Source organism: Lepidochelys kempii, chromosome 3, assembly GCF_965140265.1.
Source record: "Lepidochelys kempii isolate rLepKem1 chromosome 3, rLepKem1.hap2, whole genome shotgun sequence".
NCBI classification, from domain to species: Eukaryota; Metazoa; Chordata; order Testudines; family Cheloniidae; genus Lepidochelys; species Lepidochelys kempii.
In genome coordinates, this window is record NC_133258.1 from 175,141,215 (window position 1) to 175,157,250 (window position 16,036).

The following is a 16,036-nucleotide window of genomic DNA, read 5'->3' on the forward strand; positions in this document are numbered from 1 at the left end:
TGAAAAAAGCCTACCCCACAGCAAGTTCTGATCTCTGCCCCCTACCCAAGACTTCAAGTATATCTCACATCTGCCAATTCAAATTCACTCCCATGCTTACCTGCAAGTAGAGACCTAAGGCCAAATTCAGACCTAGGATAAGCAGGATCATCTCCATGAAAATCTTGTTGTAAATTAAACACTGAGGGTACAAACTGATAAGAAAAATGTGTGTAAATAGTGATGTGATTTAGCTTCCACCAATTTGGGTGTGCAAAACAAGTGTAGCAACCAAAGGGGCAGAGTGCTGAGGCACAGCAGGAAGAAGCAATCTTAAAGGAAGGAAGGATATAAGGCAGAGGTGGGCAAACTACAGCTTGCGGGCCACATCCGGCCTGCAGGACTGTCCTGCCCAGCCCCTGAGTTCCCGGCTGGGGAGGCTAGTCCCCAGCCCCTCCCCTGCTGTCCCCCCTGCTCTGGAGGCATGCCGCCATGCGGGTAGCGTGGCACCTCCCAGGCTTTTCAATAAGCCAGTCCTGCCGCTCTGAGTGGCATGGTAAGGGGGCGGTGGGGTCCCGGGGGGCAGTCAGGGGACAGGGAGCGGGGCGGTTGGATACGGGGTGGGGTCCCGTGGGAGTGGTTAGGGGTGGGGGGGTCCCGGGAGGGGGTGGTCAGGGGACAAGAAGCGGGAGGGAAAGGGGAGGTTGGATGGGTCAGGGTTTCTGAGGGGGCAGTCAGGGGGTGGGAAGTGGGAGTGGGTGGATAGGGGGTGAGGGACAGGCTGTTTGGGGGGGCACAGCCTTCCCTACCCAGGCCTCCATACCGTTTTGTAACCCTGATGTGGCCCTCGGGCCAAAAAGTTTGCCCACCTCGATATAAGGTAACATATACCCCTAATTCTCTTTCGCCCTCCTATTAGTGACTGATTTCCTGCAATACCCAAACTTCTATTCCCTCAATATACTAATTAACCCCCTTTGGTGTGGACCTTGCACTTGTTTTGCACACCCACTGGATGCCAAATCAGTGCAACTTACACCACTTTACCACTTATATATGTATACACTTGTTTTCAAACCAGTTAACACCTGGTGTATAATTTAAACACAGTCGTTTAAGTCTAAGCTGAATTTGGCCACTTGAGTCTGCTTCAGCCTTCAGAACAGGGATGGCCAAACTCACTGACCCTCCGAGCTGCATATGACAATCTTTAGAAGTTCAAGGGCCAGGGCGTGCCTGCTGGAGCTCCAGCCCCATGGGGAGGTGCCTGCTGGGGTTTGGGGCTCCAGCTCTGAGGGGAGGCGCCCACTGGGGCTCAGGGCTCCAGCCCTGCTCCTGCTGAAGTCCTGAGGCAAGACCCCCCTCCCTGCTGGGCAGAAGCCAGAGGTGATGTGGGGAGGCCACATGACATGTGCCCCACCGATTTTTGCCAAGGTATGCTGGCCCCACTTGGTCACATGGTGCAGCCAGGCCCCCACCCTGCATGGCAGCTGCTGGAGTGAGCAAGCTGGGAGCTGCAGCTGTAGGGAGCCACTGCAGGGGAAAGCCACTGCTTTTGCTGCTACCTCTCCCCACAGAGCTAAAGCAGTCGCCCCTCCCTACAGCTCCCAGCTGTTTGCTGCTGCCTCTCCTTGAGGAGCTAACACTGGGGAGCTGTAGGATGGGGCTGCTGAGGGTAAGGGGGGACATGCCTGGGGGGGCGTGACTCAACTTGTTGTGGGGAACCTTTAAATTGTGCTCCCCCCGCCCCCACTCTGAGCAGGCACCAGTCATCTCTGGCAGAAGCCCCGAGCTCCCCCCACCCCAGCCTGGTGGGCGAAGAATGTGGGGAGTGGGGTAAGGGGGCTCTGCGAGCCTCACTTGAACTGTAAAAGAGCCACATGCAGCTCATGAGCCGCCATTTGGCCATCCCTGTGAAAATAATGCATTAGTGAATGCCTTTCACCAGAGAAAGTCTTACCTTGGTTTTGCCTGGGACAATCTTGTCTACTTTAAATGGGTTGGAGTTACACTCTCAACTTCCATATTTTTGGCCTCAGTTCCTGATGAGTGTGTCAACTGCTGTTTATCATGCACATTTCATTTACAAGTTATCAATGTTCTTAATTTAAAGCGGCATTGTCAAAAGGACAATGTGATGCCCAGAGTGAAGGTTATTTTTGAACATTAGGTGGATAGAGTTGTTACCAAACCCCATTATTAAAAACATTTTAACAAAATTTAAAAACAAAATAAGAATGACACCCACTTTTGTACATTTGTTAAATATTTGTCTATGTGCAAGACCCAAACACTGCATCACTGAGCTAATATAGAACCAGAAAGTGAAAATGACTGTAAATAGAAGAGAAACTGACCTGTTTATAGTTTCAGGGCTAGATCCTATGCTATTTTACAGCACCTGAGTATCTGGCACTTATTGTCCAAACTGAGTGAAATGCAAAATGTAAACAAGTGGTAAAAAGTGCATTTGATTTTTTAAAAAATCACCAATAATGGAAGATTATATTAACCGCATGCTTTCAGATTCATATGACTTTTATCCTAAAAATATTCCTTTAAATTCTTATTGTTCTAAATGAGGTCTAATCAGTTTGGTCAGCTATTCTGTGTGTACAGTAAATCATTTATATTTTATGTTATCTTTTCATAGCTATTCTTGTTCTACAAGGTAACATCTGAAGCTTTTACTGTTCACATTGAGGCCAGCATGAATTACTATAGATATTTTGTGTGACAGTTTAATTAACTGTGGATTCTTGACCTTTAATACATGTCTGAGCTACAAGTGCTTAATAATGAGCCTTGAAATGTAAAGTAATATGCCTGTTACTTTATAAGGTTAAGAGGTTTACTTACACAGCAGTTTCAAACAAAGTCCAGAGACACAAAACTAATTAAGTAAACTAAAGTAAGTCAGTCTAAAGCTATGTCATTCTAAACATTTTATAAATTCGCAGTACAGCAGATTTTGTATCAGTGAAAACTGCCATAGTTAAATACTGATTTCAGTTCTTTGGGTACTAACCCTAGAGGCCCTGGAACTTCAGTGCTCTTGAACCTACAAAGTCTAATTGTATTACAGGGTTATAACATTCTGCAGAACTAACCCTTTTTGACTAGGAGGCTATCCCTAAACGTGTGCACACACACACATGCATGCACACACAAATTCACTCCTCCCCTGCAGCATAGGTGCTGGAAGTAGGGGTGCTGGGGATGCTGCTGCACCCCCTGGCTTGAAGTAGTAATAACAACCCACATACATGGTTTCTGCCTTCAGGACCCCCACTAGAAAAATTGTTCCAGCAGTACTGCCATGCATTGTCCACACACATGGACTTGTGTAAAGACAGAAGATGATTAACTCTGGTGACACCATGAAGAGTCCACTAAACAAGCCTAGATCCACTAATGTCCATAGCAGAAGGAGCCATCTCTAAAGCGGATTGCCAGGATGTTAGCTGCTAAATAGCCACCAAGAACTTTGAAGGGTAGATGTTCATGGAAAGGTTAAAGATTAGATATACTGACTGAGGACAAGTATTCTTGGTTGACATAAAGCCAGTTATTGGTGGGGTGGGACAAAAGAACAAATATGGATGCACCAAGCAGAAGTTCATATGTTCATATGTCCAGCTCAAGAGTGGATTAACTTTATTTAAATAAAGGGGGCCAGTCTCTATTCCATGCAACCTCTCCTGAAATCAGAGGGCTTGCATAGGTGCAGCCCAGGGCAGAATTTGCGTATCTAACACTAGTGAACACTTTACACCTGTGATACACAAGAATTACTTACCTAGTGCAAATGGGTTCTAGTTACCCCATGACTAAAAAGTTTGTCTTTTTTCCTACTGAACTTCTGAGTATATTTTAAGACAAAAATATGTATATTTTAAACATGCATATTTAAACATGCATATTTTAAAATAGACATGCATGTACGTTGCTTTGTTTTTCTGAAAGTAGACAGCTATACACACAACTACAATACTGGAATAAGGGTTACTTTTTAGGGCCAGGTTGTGATCCCCTTAACTCATCCTGACTCTGCAAACACTCCCAGTGACTTCAGTGAGATTATTCTGGTGCAAGGGGCTATTCGCCCTGAGAAAGGGGATCATTAATTCTGTTCAGGGCATAATTAAAATAATCGGAGCTCATCTGACTGGTGGAGTTATGCTCTTTGTTCTTGTCTGTGTGGTTGTGTAACCCACACAACTTCTGGGTGTGGTGTTCAGTCCCATCTAGTGGCACTGAGACCACTTAGAGAGAGATAAATGAGTCTGCTCTACAGCCTTAGCTACCAGCCAGTTGGCTTTTAGCTCATGCGGTAGAGGCTCATGCTTTAAACTCCAGAGGCTCCAGGTTCAATTCCACACACAGACGACAAGGATCTGTTGGTGTTACAAGGGGCAGCTTGACCAGGATTTCAACTGGGAAGGCTCTGAAGCTCAGGATGCACTTCCTCAACTAGGAGAAGTATGACAGGTTTCAGAGTAGCAGCCGTGTTAGTCTGTATTCGCAAAAAGAAAAGGAGGACTTGTGACACCTTAGAGACTAACCAATTTCTTAGTCTCTAAAGTGCCACAAGTACTCCTTTTCTTTTTTAGGAGAAGTATGTAATCCACACACCTTCTGGGTGTGGTGGTCTGTCTCATTTAGTGGCACCGAGACCACTTAGAGAGAGAGAGAGAGAGAGAGAGATTGAAGAGTCTGCTCTACAGCCTTGGCTCATGCACTGAGCTCCAGAGGTTCCATTTTGATCCCACCCGCCACCAACTGGGGTCTTTCGGTGTTATAGTTGTCTCTGGGGCTGGTCTGTTGTTTGGGGTTTTTTTGGGGGGGCGGGGGCCTGGGGAACTTTTGCTACTGAAAATTCAAGTGATTTCACGAAGTACTCCTGAGTACTTTGTCTTCTTTGCCCCGCATACAACAGCAGTTTTCAGAATCTGAACTAAACACACTCAAGAGTGACTAAGGAATTGTGTAAACAGCCTTTTGGGAGGGTGGGAAAGGGAAGACAAGCTGCTTATAGTCTGTGGTTTGAGAATCATCCATACATTCTCAACACTTCCTTTTCTTACAGGTCAAATCCTTTATTAACTGTGCTCATGCATGAATAAGCCCTTCTTCAGCCACTCCAGAGCATCATCAAATTAGCATGGGGAAATCCTTGCTTGGAACTTTTTTTCTTCCACCCGAACAACCACCCCACCATTACCCCCTGAAAGGAGGCTGAGGTACTCTGGTGAGGGAGGCAGTCAGGCCTGCTCCCTGATCTGGGGGTAATTTCATTTTTTTCCTGCAGAAGTTTGGACTTTGACATTCCTTTCTTACTGTTTTATAGGGAGGAATTGTACTGCAATTACAACATGAGTGTTTGGATGGATGGGGACATGAGGGTCTAATCCTGCGAGGTGCCAGGCCCCCTTGAACCTGGGGATTCTCGGGAGGCACTTGGTGGCTGATAGGCTCTGTGTTTTTGTGTTGGTGGAAACACCATCGCTGGACATTGTTCCTTGGATGTCCCACAGAGGTTTGTGTGAGCTAGGTCCATGCTTTTGAGTCACTGCAGGAAACGACCTGCATTCAGGCCAAACAGCTCTTTCTTTTTCGCCACAAAAGCAGGTTGTAGCCTGACTAAAATTTGCTGTGAGGGAGTGATTCAGGAGTTTGCTAAGCCCTGCCTTCTCCCTGATCTGTCCTCTTACCACACTGAGGTATGAATAAGATTCAGTGTAAACACTCTTTCATGGGCTTAGTATAGCCCAGTTGTGTAGTTATGCTTCCACTCTCCTGACATGGGTGAATCAAGCCCTAGCCTGGGTAAAATATTCCCCCACTGAAGTCAGTAGGTGTAACTGCAGCCAGCTTTGGCCTCCAGTGTGCAAACAAAAACATGAAAACACCACATATTAGTGAGGTCTCTGTTTTGCTTGACTGCCATTGCTTGTGCAGCCATGAGCAGGGGAAAACAAACAAACAAACATATACATCAGCAATTTTTGAAACCTCACAGCTAGGAGGAGCAAGCATTGAGTGACATTCTTTGAAAGAGTTGTCCCTGTCAGGCAAATAAACAAAGAAGGGTAGACAGAGCTTTGTTGTGGTGTTGGGATTCTCTGTGCCATGAGAAATGGCTGCCAACAATGTGTGTGTGTGTGTGTGTGTGTTGCATGTCTGGTTGCAGTAATGATGGCGCTTCAGTGTGCTGTGTTAAGGAGAGAAAAGGAAAAAAACAGATATACATGGGGTTACCTGGGGGGGAGTATTTCAAGCAGAAGTGCTTGCATTCTGATAACTTATTTATTTATTTAAAAATATAATGATTGAGCAAATTAATTCTTTAAAAGGTAGAGAGCCTTCTTTTCTGCAGGATTCTTAGAGTAAAGAAGAACTATGGGTGCCGTATGTAATAAACTTTAACAATGTCAGCTACGAAAATAATGACTGTGATCAGAAACATTGTAGAAGGATAGCGTAATACAGTTTGAAACAATGACTCTCTAAGGACAGCGTAGGTTATTAAAAATCTTGGGCAACCAGTTAATGAAACCAGCTTGCCTCATTAGCCACACTTCTATGTTATATTTACTGAGGTTGACAAAACTAAATATTTTTCTTTGTGGCTTGAATGGCATCATGAAGTTGCCAGTCTTACACAACTCATTTTTAATTTGTGAATGGCAAATGTCTTGTCCTGTGTACATGCTCGGTTTAGAATTGAAATGAGATTTTTCGGTGGGAATACTACTTCCTACAATTTTGGATGTTTTGTCTAATTTAGAACCAATTTGAAAAGTGCAGGCTCTAGATTTAGAATGGAGCTCAAACATTTGTGGTTTGAGTTACATTCTCCAAGTCACAATCGGAAATTCTCGTAAATATTGCTGCATGGGGGTTTTCTGTTTTGTTTTTGTTCCATTTCTAATCTTTATTCCACTGGTGGACTTGCTCCTAGAGATGAATCATTTTGAGTATAGCATAGGCTTTCTTTACATAGAAATGGGGTTTTAAAAACATAATTTCCCTGAGAAAACATTGGTGTAAAAATACATACATGGTTCTGCTTTTCCTGCGATCTGCAGAAGGAGGACAATAGAGGTAGCTGACTCTCCTGCACACAAACACTGCAGAAATCTGGGTGGAGGGACTGCGTTTGAGCAGATAATATGACCGTTACTTATTAGATCACTATTAAATTACCTTCAATCCTGTTCTTGGCTCAGATGCCTTCTACTACACCAGCTCAAAAACTAAATTATTTGTTGTGTGGGGAAAACGTTTCTGTTATATGGGCTTTCACTCTAGTTGCCGGGCCAGTCATAAAGACAAGAAAAAAGTATGTGAAAGGTCCGTTCCTTCTGACCTAAATGAACAAATGTATTTCTAATCCTTATTTTAATTTTGCATCTTGTTTGATGGGTTGTGATTTTAAAAGTGTACTTGATTTTGGGAGAAGGGTTGGTGTTATCTTCTTTTACATCTGAAAAGTCTGTATTTATTTTATTGAGCTGTGTTGATTTAAAAATATATTTCTTATATTTATTTGATTGTGGCTATGGCCTTAACAGTAAGATACTATACTAATTAACTTGTGTTTGTTAAATTACCATAGTCCCATGAAATGAAAACTCCAACCAGTCAAAGTAAAGAATCAGTTTCCTCTTTTGAGGGCCTGTTACTCACTTAAGCAGTCCCTTTGAAGTATTGTCAAATTTCTATGTGACTGCTGTTTCCATGTTTGCAGCATCTCCTAGATAACTTTCATCATAATCTCTCTGCCAACATTTTGGAATATATTCATCTGGGGAAAAAATAGTTCTGTACTAAGTTGACTGGAGATCAGTCTCAGGGATTAAAAGGTGTGTTTCTGAGACTCCTTACTCTCATAACATGCCTATCAGCACACATTTACAACCTTACCCACCTAGGCTAGGGTTGCCAACTTTCTAATTGCAAAAAACCAAATACCCCTGCCCTGCCCCCACCCTGGGGCCCTGTTTCGGCCCCGCCCCTTCTCTGAGGCCGCACCCCTGCTCACTCCATTCCCCCCTCCCTCCGTCACTCACTCACTTGCTCATTTTCACTGGGCTGGGGCAGGAGGCTGGGTTGTGGGAGGGGTTAAGGGCTCCACCTGGGGGTGTGGGCTGTTGGGTGGGGCTGGGGTAAGGAGTTAGGGGTCCAGGAGTGGGCTCTGGGCTGGGGCAGGGGGTTGGGGTGTATGGGCTCTGGGCTGGGGACCAGAAATGAGAGGTTCAGGATGTGGGAGGGGGCTCTGGGATGGGGCAGGGGTGTGGGGTGTGGGAGGGGTGAGGGCTCTGGGGTGGGGCTGGGGACGAGGAGTTAGGGGTGCAGGAGGGGGCTCTGGGCTGGGGCTTCGGAGGGGTTCGGAGTGTGGGGGGGGGTCGGGTGCAGGAGGGAGTGTGGGGTGCAGGATCCAGAAGAGAGTTTGGGTGCAGGAGGGGGTTCTGAGCTGGGGCAGGGGGTTGGGGTGTGGGAGGGAGTTCGGGGTACGGGCTCTGGGCGGCACTAACTTCAGGTTGGAGGAAGTCTGCAAGGCTCCCAGGGAGCAGCTGCATGTCCCTTCAGCTCCTAGGCAGAGGGGCAGCTGGGGGCGATGGGAACTGCAGAGCTGTCACTCGGGGCAGTGCCTGCGGGCAGGGGCAGCGTACAGATCCCTCCTGGCTGCCCCTCTGCCTAGGAGATGGACAGGCTGGCCGCTTCCAGGAGCTGCGCGGAGTTGCAGCCAAGATGACAAAGCCATCTGTGATTTTCCCTGATGACAAGCACTTCCAACCTGTTCAGGCCCCCAACCTCTCCCACTCAAAATATGCTATAATCTGCCCAAGGTCACAAACATCTTTGCTCATAGCCTCAAAATGAGAGCCTGTGTGGGTGACTCTAGAAATGGGATACATGCTAAAAAATTACAGCTTCTGAAACTGAGAGATTGACCTCTTATGTGTCACATCCTGTTCTCATCCAAGCCAGGTCATTTAAAATGACTGCTATGTTATAATTTTCTGACCAGGAAATGGAGCAATACATTTCACTGGGCACTGTATAATGAACAACTAAGGGGCAAAGCCATCAGCTGTTCTAAATTGATGAAGTTCTACTAAAGTCAATGGGACTACACTGATTTATATCAGCTGAAGATTTTTAAACACCTTTGAATTGTAAGGATTTTTTTAGATTGATATCCATTTTGGATTTTCACAGTGGCGTGACATTATTGGGGGATCTCAGACAATTATTTTATGACAGTAGACATTGATATTCAAAAAGTTTGACTTTATAGACTGTTAAAACACAAATTGTCAGCATCATATGTCAAAATATACAAAGTAAATATCCTTAGATCAAGAAATCATACCTTTTCATTTGTTAGTCCATTTCTAACAAGCCTAATTCAAAAGTCAAAATCACTGGATTTTTACGCTAATTAAATTCTCAAGAACCTTTTTATTTTTTATTTTGCCTATTTGTAAATTTTGATTATTCTAGTGGAACTATTTTTTCATTGCTTTGTATATGTACAGTGAAATCGACATCTACCAATGTTTACTGGTAAAAATCTAATCCTTCCAAGGCTATTTATGAAGTACTGTGTAGGAATTAATGAAGTTTTCCCTCAAGAAACTAGCCCACCCCAAACTTGTAACAAATATGCTTGTGTTTCTTGCTTCTTTAAACTTAGCATTGTGCTTTCTAGTGGATTAATTTTGTCCACTGCCCCTTGTAAAATCCCTTTGACCTTCGGTATTTCTTGTTCTCGTTGGAGTGTGGAGGAGACGGCTCTGTTGGTTGTGTTTATTTCACTGGAGGGACAGACAGGAGAGAGAAGGAGACTTTACTGGAACAGATTTTGCCAAGAATTGGCTTTATTTCATGGTACAGTATTTTTCTAATTAATATATTTCATGGACAGTCTCTTTCATAGTAAAAAAAAAATAAAATGAAAAGGATGTTTTTTCATGTGTAACATCAGATTTTGAACTGGGACATTTTGTGTAGACCAACAAAGCTTGATAGCATACTGCTTACTTTTATTGAAATGCAAGGAATGGCCTTTCCAACTCGCTATATCTAGGAACAGCGCCACACTTTCTGAAGTAGTTCCAGCTGTAAAACGGGTGCTGTGCACCTGTCACCCTGGTGCACTGCTCTCTGCACTCTTGTCCTGGCAGGATTGGATCCTTTGTGAGCGATCTGTAGTCAGTAGTAAATTCACATTATTAAGCTGTCTTTTTTTAAATATATGTCCCATATGACAGTGCTGTAAAAGTTCCTTGCACTGTAGGCAGAATTATCAGAACAGCTTTCCATGATAATACCGTATCATTCCATACGTTATTTTATATAGTTATGGAAACGAAAAGATTCTGGATGTAATCCTTGCCCTTGTAAAGACAAAGGGAGTTTTGCCATTAACTTTAAATGGGGTCAGTACGTCAGTTTCTTTACAAGGCATTTTGAAAGATATGTATGTCTCCAAAGACTGAAAATATCTGAATTAGCTTGTTTGACAAATCCAAACAATTTTTAAAATCTCCTGAAAGCAGAGTCCTTTAGTGAATCAAATTTAAATTGAATGATGGCAGCACCCATGATTTGCTGTATCTTTTAAGTCTTATTACTAACGGCCACAGTTTGCTCCCATTGAAGTCAATGGGAATTCAGTGGGAGCAAATGCTGACCTGAATGAAATATCAATTTTTTTTATTGTGATGTCACTTTCCAGGGGCTTTTATAAAGAATCAAAATGCTATCACATCTATTATTTTAATTCAAATGGCCCAGCTGGCTCACTGCTGAGAAGATTATATTCCTTGGCAGTGAATGTCTCTCTTAAGATATGAATTGCTTCTCAGGAGCTGTCTTTTTTGCTTACTTTATAGGAGCAGCTCAGAAAGGAGGAAGGAGAAATCAAGAGATGCAGCAAGGTGCAGAAGAAGCAAGGAGACTGAAGTATTCTATGAATTAGCCCATGAACTGCCCTTGCCCCACAATGTTAGTTCGCATCTGGACAAGGCATCCATAATGCGTCTGGCAATCAGTTTCTTACGCACTCACAAACTGTTGTCCTCAGGTAAGGCCCATATAAGAGAGAGGTCAATGTTAGTTGATATCACAATGGCAAAGGTATGCTTATGCCTTTAGTCTCTTGTATTTAGAAAATAATAAATGGGACATCTCAGCATGTGTTCTGAGAACTCAGGCAAACATGAGAGCATAGCTTTTCATCAGGACAATGTGATTTTTTTAAGGGCTTAGAGAAAATTGAGCAATATCCGTCATTAATTGTGCAAGGTATTAATTGTCAAAGTAAGAATTGAAGCCAAATTCAATGACATTTCATATAGGTAGAAACTCATCTAAAAATGCCCAAGAAAATGGTTAATTAAAATCAATTAAAAAGATTTCAGGCTTCAAGAATTTAATCCTAATTAAAATACCTAGATTATAAATTGCAGAAAATTTTCCATGCTGAGATAGGTAAACCCTGATTTGGCATGGAAAACACATTTGCATACTTGCATTTAGAAGGCAGCTCTGACATTGTGAATGTCCAAAAAACATTGTTTAAAAGGATTAATTGTACTATAGGCTGATAGTAGATAGATAATAGATGGTATTCTGGTAGAGCTGAGGCACAATGTGCCAAAATAGCTAAAGCCACAATCTTAAAATATTTCACCTGGATGGAGAGATTCTGTTAAAATAGAAACCACCCATTTTGCTGATAGAGAGGTATATGACGGCACACATGGTGAATGGGATCTTTCAGGATGTGTAAACTGTGGAATGTATTTCAAAAGTTTTTAATTACTGCTACCACTTCTGAGCGTACACTGCTCTGGGAAGTGACGTTGGTGGGCATCTGCGGCCCCCACAACCTGCAAGATCAATGAAAGCAACTGTAATAGTAGTTTCCATTCTTCTTTGGTTCTGAATTGTGGCAAGGAGTAACACCTGTATTTAGTTTTCTGACGGAAAAAATTAGGGATGTAAAATGGTGAAGAATGGATCTCTTGATGTTTGGAGGCATGCCATTACTCATAACCTACAATGGGATGTATAAGGAGTAATTACAACATCTGAAATCAAAGGGTCACTTAGTTCTTTGGACTAAACACTGTAAGATCTAGGGATCGTAAAACTGTTCGATTAAACTAAAAACAGACCTGAATCTTTGCATGTTCTTCAAAGTTAACCATGTCTTCAAGATTTGCGTGTCACTTCTTGATCTTTCTGGGTTGATTTTGATACAGTGACCTCTTAAACACTGAAACTACAACCTTAACAATAACTCATACAATGCCTGAGTTAAACATGAAATCGTATGAGTGAAATCCTGTTCCCAAATAAGTCAATGGCAAAACTCCCGTTGACTTCAATGGAGTCAAGATCTTACCCACAGTCTTTAAGTTGACAAATGGGATATGTAGTAATACTGCAAAAAAAAACAAAAAAACGCCATTAGAAAGCATCTTACTTTTTCTGTTACTTCCTGAGGGTCTGTTTTATCATGGAGTGTAATAGCTAAGTCACATGCTAATTGTGGTTTTTCAGCAGGTCACGTCAGATTAAGTCAAATTCATGCACTTCTGTTTCCAGGTGATTATGGGGTGCCTGTGTGTTTACTATGATGCCTTTCCACTTCCTCAGAACTGATTTAAGAGTTTTTATTCTTGGCTCATAGAATGTAATTTTCTCACAATTACTATCTGTGCCTATTATAATGGGAAATAAAATAGAGGGATCTTCAGAAAACTGTTTTTACTTAACAGAACTTGCATATCATCTGTGGTTTTGTCAGTAATATGCCATACTCAAACAAGTTGCATAAAATAAACAAACTTTCTTCCAATTAAAAACTCCATCTGTCATGCCAACTAGTTACCAGTTAACCAATTTTAAAAATTGAAGACATTTTTTTCATCTACAGATTGTGAGCTATTGATTGGGTAGAGGTAGACTAGATTAGTGGGAAAACAAATTTCTTTTTTTCACTAAGGACAACTAGACAGATAACAATGAGGAGTTCTTGTGGCACCTTAGAGACTAACAAATTTACATGGGGATAAGCTTTTATGGGCTAGAACCCACTTCATCAGATAACATTATTATATTACAAGGATGTTTTTGAAAGTTAAAATTAAGTAACTTACGATTTGTTGTTCTCATCATCTCACAAGGACACCAGATTCATCTGGCAATTACTAAGGCAAAATTAACTCTTTCAAAAAGAAATTAATCTATATTTCTTGGCAGACTAAGAAGTATGAATAAAACATATCTTTTAGTGCCCTCATACATGTCTGGCTTAAGTTTATACTGTTTGACAGTTCCAAGATGTGATACTGGCATGATTTGTCTGTGATATTAAATCAGCTTTTAAAACAAGTTTGTGGTGAATTCAACTGAATCACTTTGCCTGCAATGCCAAGTAGCTAAATGAACCTGAAATAAGTCATCAGTCACAGTTGTGACAGCCTTTGTTTTAATAATTCAACTTTTTATCTTCCAAGCCAGGTATATATTTAACTATAAATCCAGCAGCAAGTCAGATGTTGTTCTTCTGTTTGTACAGCAAACATAATTACATCTTCTAACCAAAGTCTGAGTTGTTACTACACAGAATGCAGCTTTAGACATCCAAGACTTTCAGAAGTTATTTTGTGTGTCTGTACTTTTGATGGCCCATCTTGAACACCTTAAAGGGGCCTGATTTTTCAGACAGTGCTTTACACCTGCTCTCCAAAAATCAGAACCCTCTAAGGTGTCTCAAACTGAGCATACAAAATCCTTAGTCACTTCTGAAAATCTTGGCCCATAGGCTTGTTCATCTCAGGTGCATATCTGTTTAAGTTAACCAAGTGATCTACAGATGAATTTGGCCCTGAATATTTGAAATATGTAGTTTAAACATTTTATTGGTTTTAGAACACAGCAGTGTTAAATTACTGCAAAGATTTTTGAAATCCTTTTTGACGAGACAAAACTTTACTTTCATCAGCCTGTTGCTTCCCTCAGTATTCACACATGATTACCATTAAGACTAGTGGGTAGAATGCATTGGTATCAAGGGAGAATAGAAACCTACCAATAAATTCCCAAAAAGGAAACACAGATTGAGATATTTTAGAAATTATATATTTAAAGAATTAGCCTAAAGTAAACCTATACCCATTAGGAAATTATTTCTTGCCCTGAATAAGCGTGATATTTGGAAATCAATTTTTTGGTAAATAAAAGTTGGCATTTCTGAGCAAACTATTAGCAGTCAAGGTTTAGCTGAAAAAAATATTGTTTTTGTCCCTCAAGAGAGAACGGGGGCTGGCTAATAATATGAAGAACTTGACTTTGCTGTATAATAGTTATGTACAATAGTTAAGGCTTAAGTAGCATAATTTTTCTGATCAATTAATTTGAAAGCAGGATGAGAATTAGTTTACCACCTTTGATAATGGGCTCTTTTGAATTAGATACATTTTAGCAACATACTAGCAGTCATCAGACGATCCTGAAATGTCAAATTTAATGGAAACCTTTAGTTTGTCGCTCATGTATGACCAGGATTGCTGCTCATCACGCAAACATTCTGAAAGTAGTGTGGAACAAAATGGAAAGTGGGTTGTGAGATACTTGACCACATTCTGTTGTCAGTCACACCACTCTAAATCGAAACTGGCTGCAGTAGCTTGAATAAAGTTACCCTTGATTTATGTTGGTGTTCACAAGAGCAGAATTTGGCCCTTTTGTTATACACGAGGAACCTAATTCCAGTAGGGTACATTGATAAAATGATTGATTAGAAGCACAGAAGTTAGTGTGACAGCTGGTCTCTGACTGCTGACATTGCAAATGGGAATTTAAAGGACTGCACACTCCATGAAACGCCACGGATCGCCTCAACGCAGGCTACTCCTTTTCATTTTATCTTGTCTTTTTGGACACAACCATGATTAAGTCAGCTAGACATTTTATATAAACTGGACTTGAGTGTATTTATTTTGTAACTGTAAAAATAATATGTGCTGCATTTATGTACTCACATTGTCAGTAAAGCAAGCTGCCAATTCAACTTGAAAAAAATACTTTAAAGGGAATCCAGTACACAATACTGTTTGCTTAGTGTTTTTGTTATTATTCAAGCTTTGATTGTTTTTACCAAATGCTACAGTCATTTAAGAAAAAATACATTTTGATATCAAAGTATTTGCAACGTGTTCTGGTCCTGCCAGGGGTCTGATCCTGTCAGGGCTGACTTCTTTAATTCTCATTGATAGGGGTGAGAATTCAGAGTGCTGAGCACCTCAGAGGACTGGATCCTACTTTCACACTGTAACAGGGATTTTCAAAGGGGCTTAAAGCAATTAGATAGCCAACTGCTCTTGAAAGTCAATGAGTGCCTGACTCCATCATTAACAATAATAATTAAAATAATTTAATAAATGCTTAATAATAAACTCAAAGGGTTTTACATTGGAGGTCAGGGTCATTATCTCTGTTTTACAGAAGGGTAAAATGAGGCACAGAGAGGTTAGGTGACTTGGTCATTGTCACCCAGCAGGTCACTGGGAGAGCCAGGAATAGAATTTAGGTCTCCTGAGTCCCAGTCCAATGCTCTATCCCCACTTCCTCCTCCATTAAGGCCCTCTGAAAATACCTGCCTCCATGTAAGATGTTGCAACTCTATTGAAGTCACTGAAGGGTCTGAATTTGGCCCTTTGTGTCCTATCATAATAGGAAATAGCTGGCTGAATATCTCAGCGTTCAAAAGGGTAAAAAATACCAGGTTTTGCTTTTATAAAAGTTGTTCTTTACTTAGTAACACATTTCCCTTTGATTTTCACAGTAGGCAATTCAGTGTGGGAATGTAGGATAGGAAGTCTTTAACATTTAGAAATACAGTCTGTAGGTCTGACAGCCTGATTGAGATCAGTATCACAGGAAGCAAACTGAAACAATAGTTTTATAATTGTTTCCATGCTGTGCATAGACGGAACAGTACACAATATAACTGGAACTTAGTAGAGATATT

The 16,036-nt window shown here is 41.6% G+C and overlaps 1 protein-coding gene across 8 annotated transcripts in view; it reads left to right on the forward strand.

Annotated features, from left to right (window-relative positions):
- Positions 1-16,036, forward strand: part of EPAS1 (endothelial PAS domain protein 1) — a 150,877-nt gene that overhangs the window by 70,750 nt on the left and 64,091 nt on the right. For 5 of the 8 annotated variants that reach the window (XM_073339108.1, XM_073339112.1, XM_073339111.1 and 2 more), the window contains 2 exons: positions 9,770-9,879; positions 10,887-11,077. In XM_073339108.1, the coding sequence (XP_073195209.1) occupies positions 9,770-9,879; positions 10,887-11,077 (301 nt within the window). The remainder of the gene's footprint in view (positions 1-9,769; positions 9,880-10,886; positions 11,078-16,036) is intronic. The other 3 variants (XM_073339113.1, XM_073339114.1, XM_073339115.1) reach the window with 1 other exon arrangement.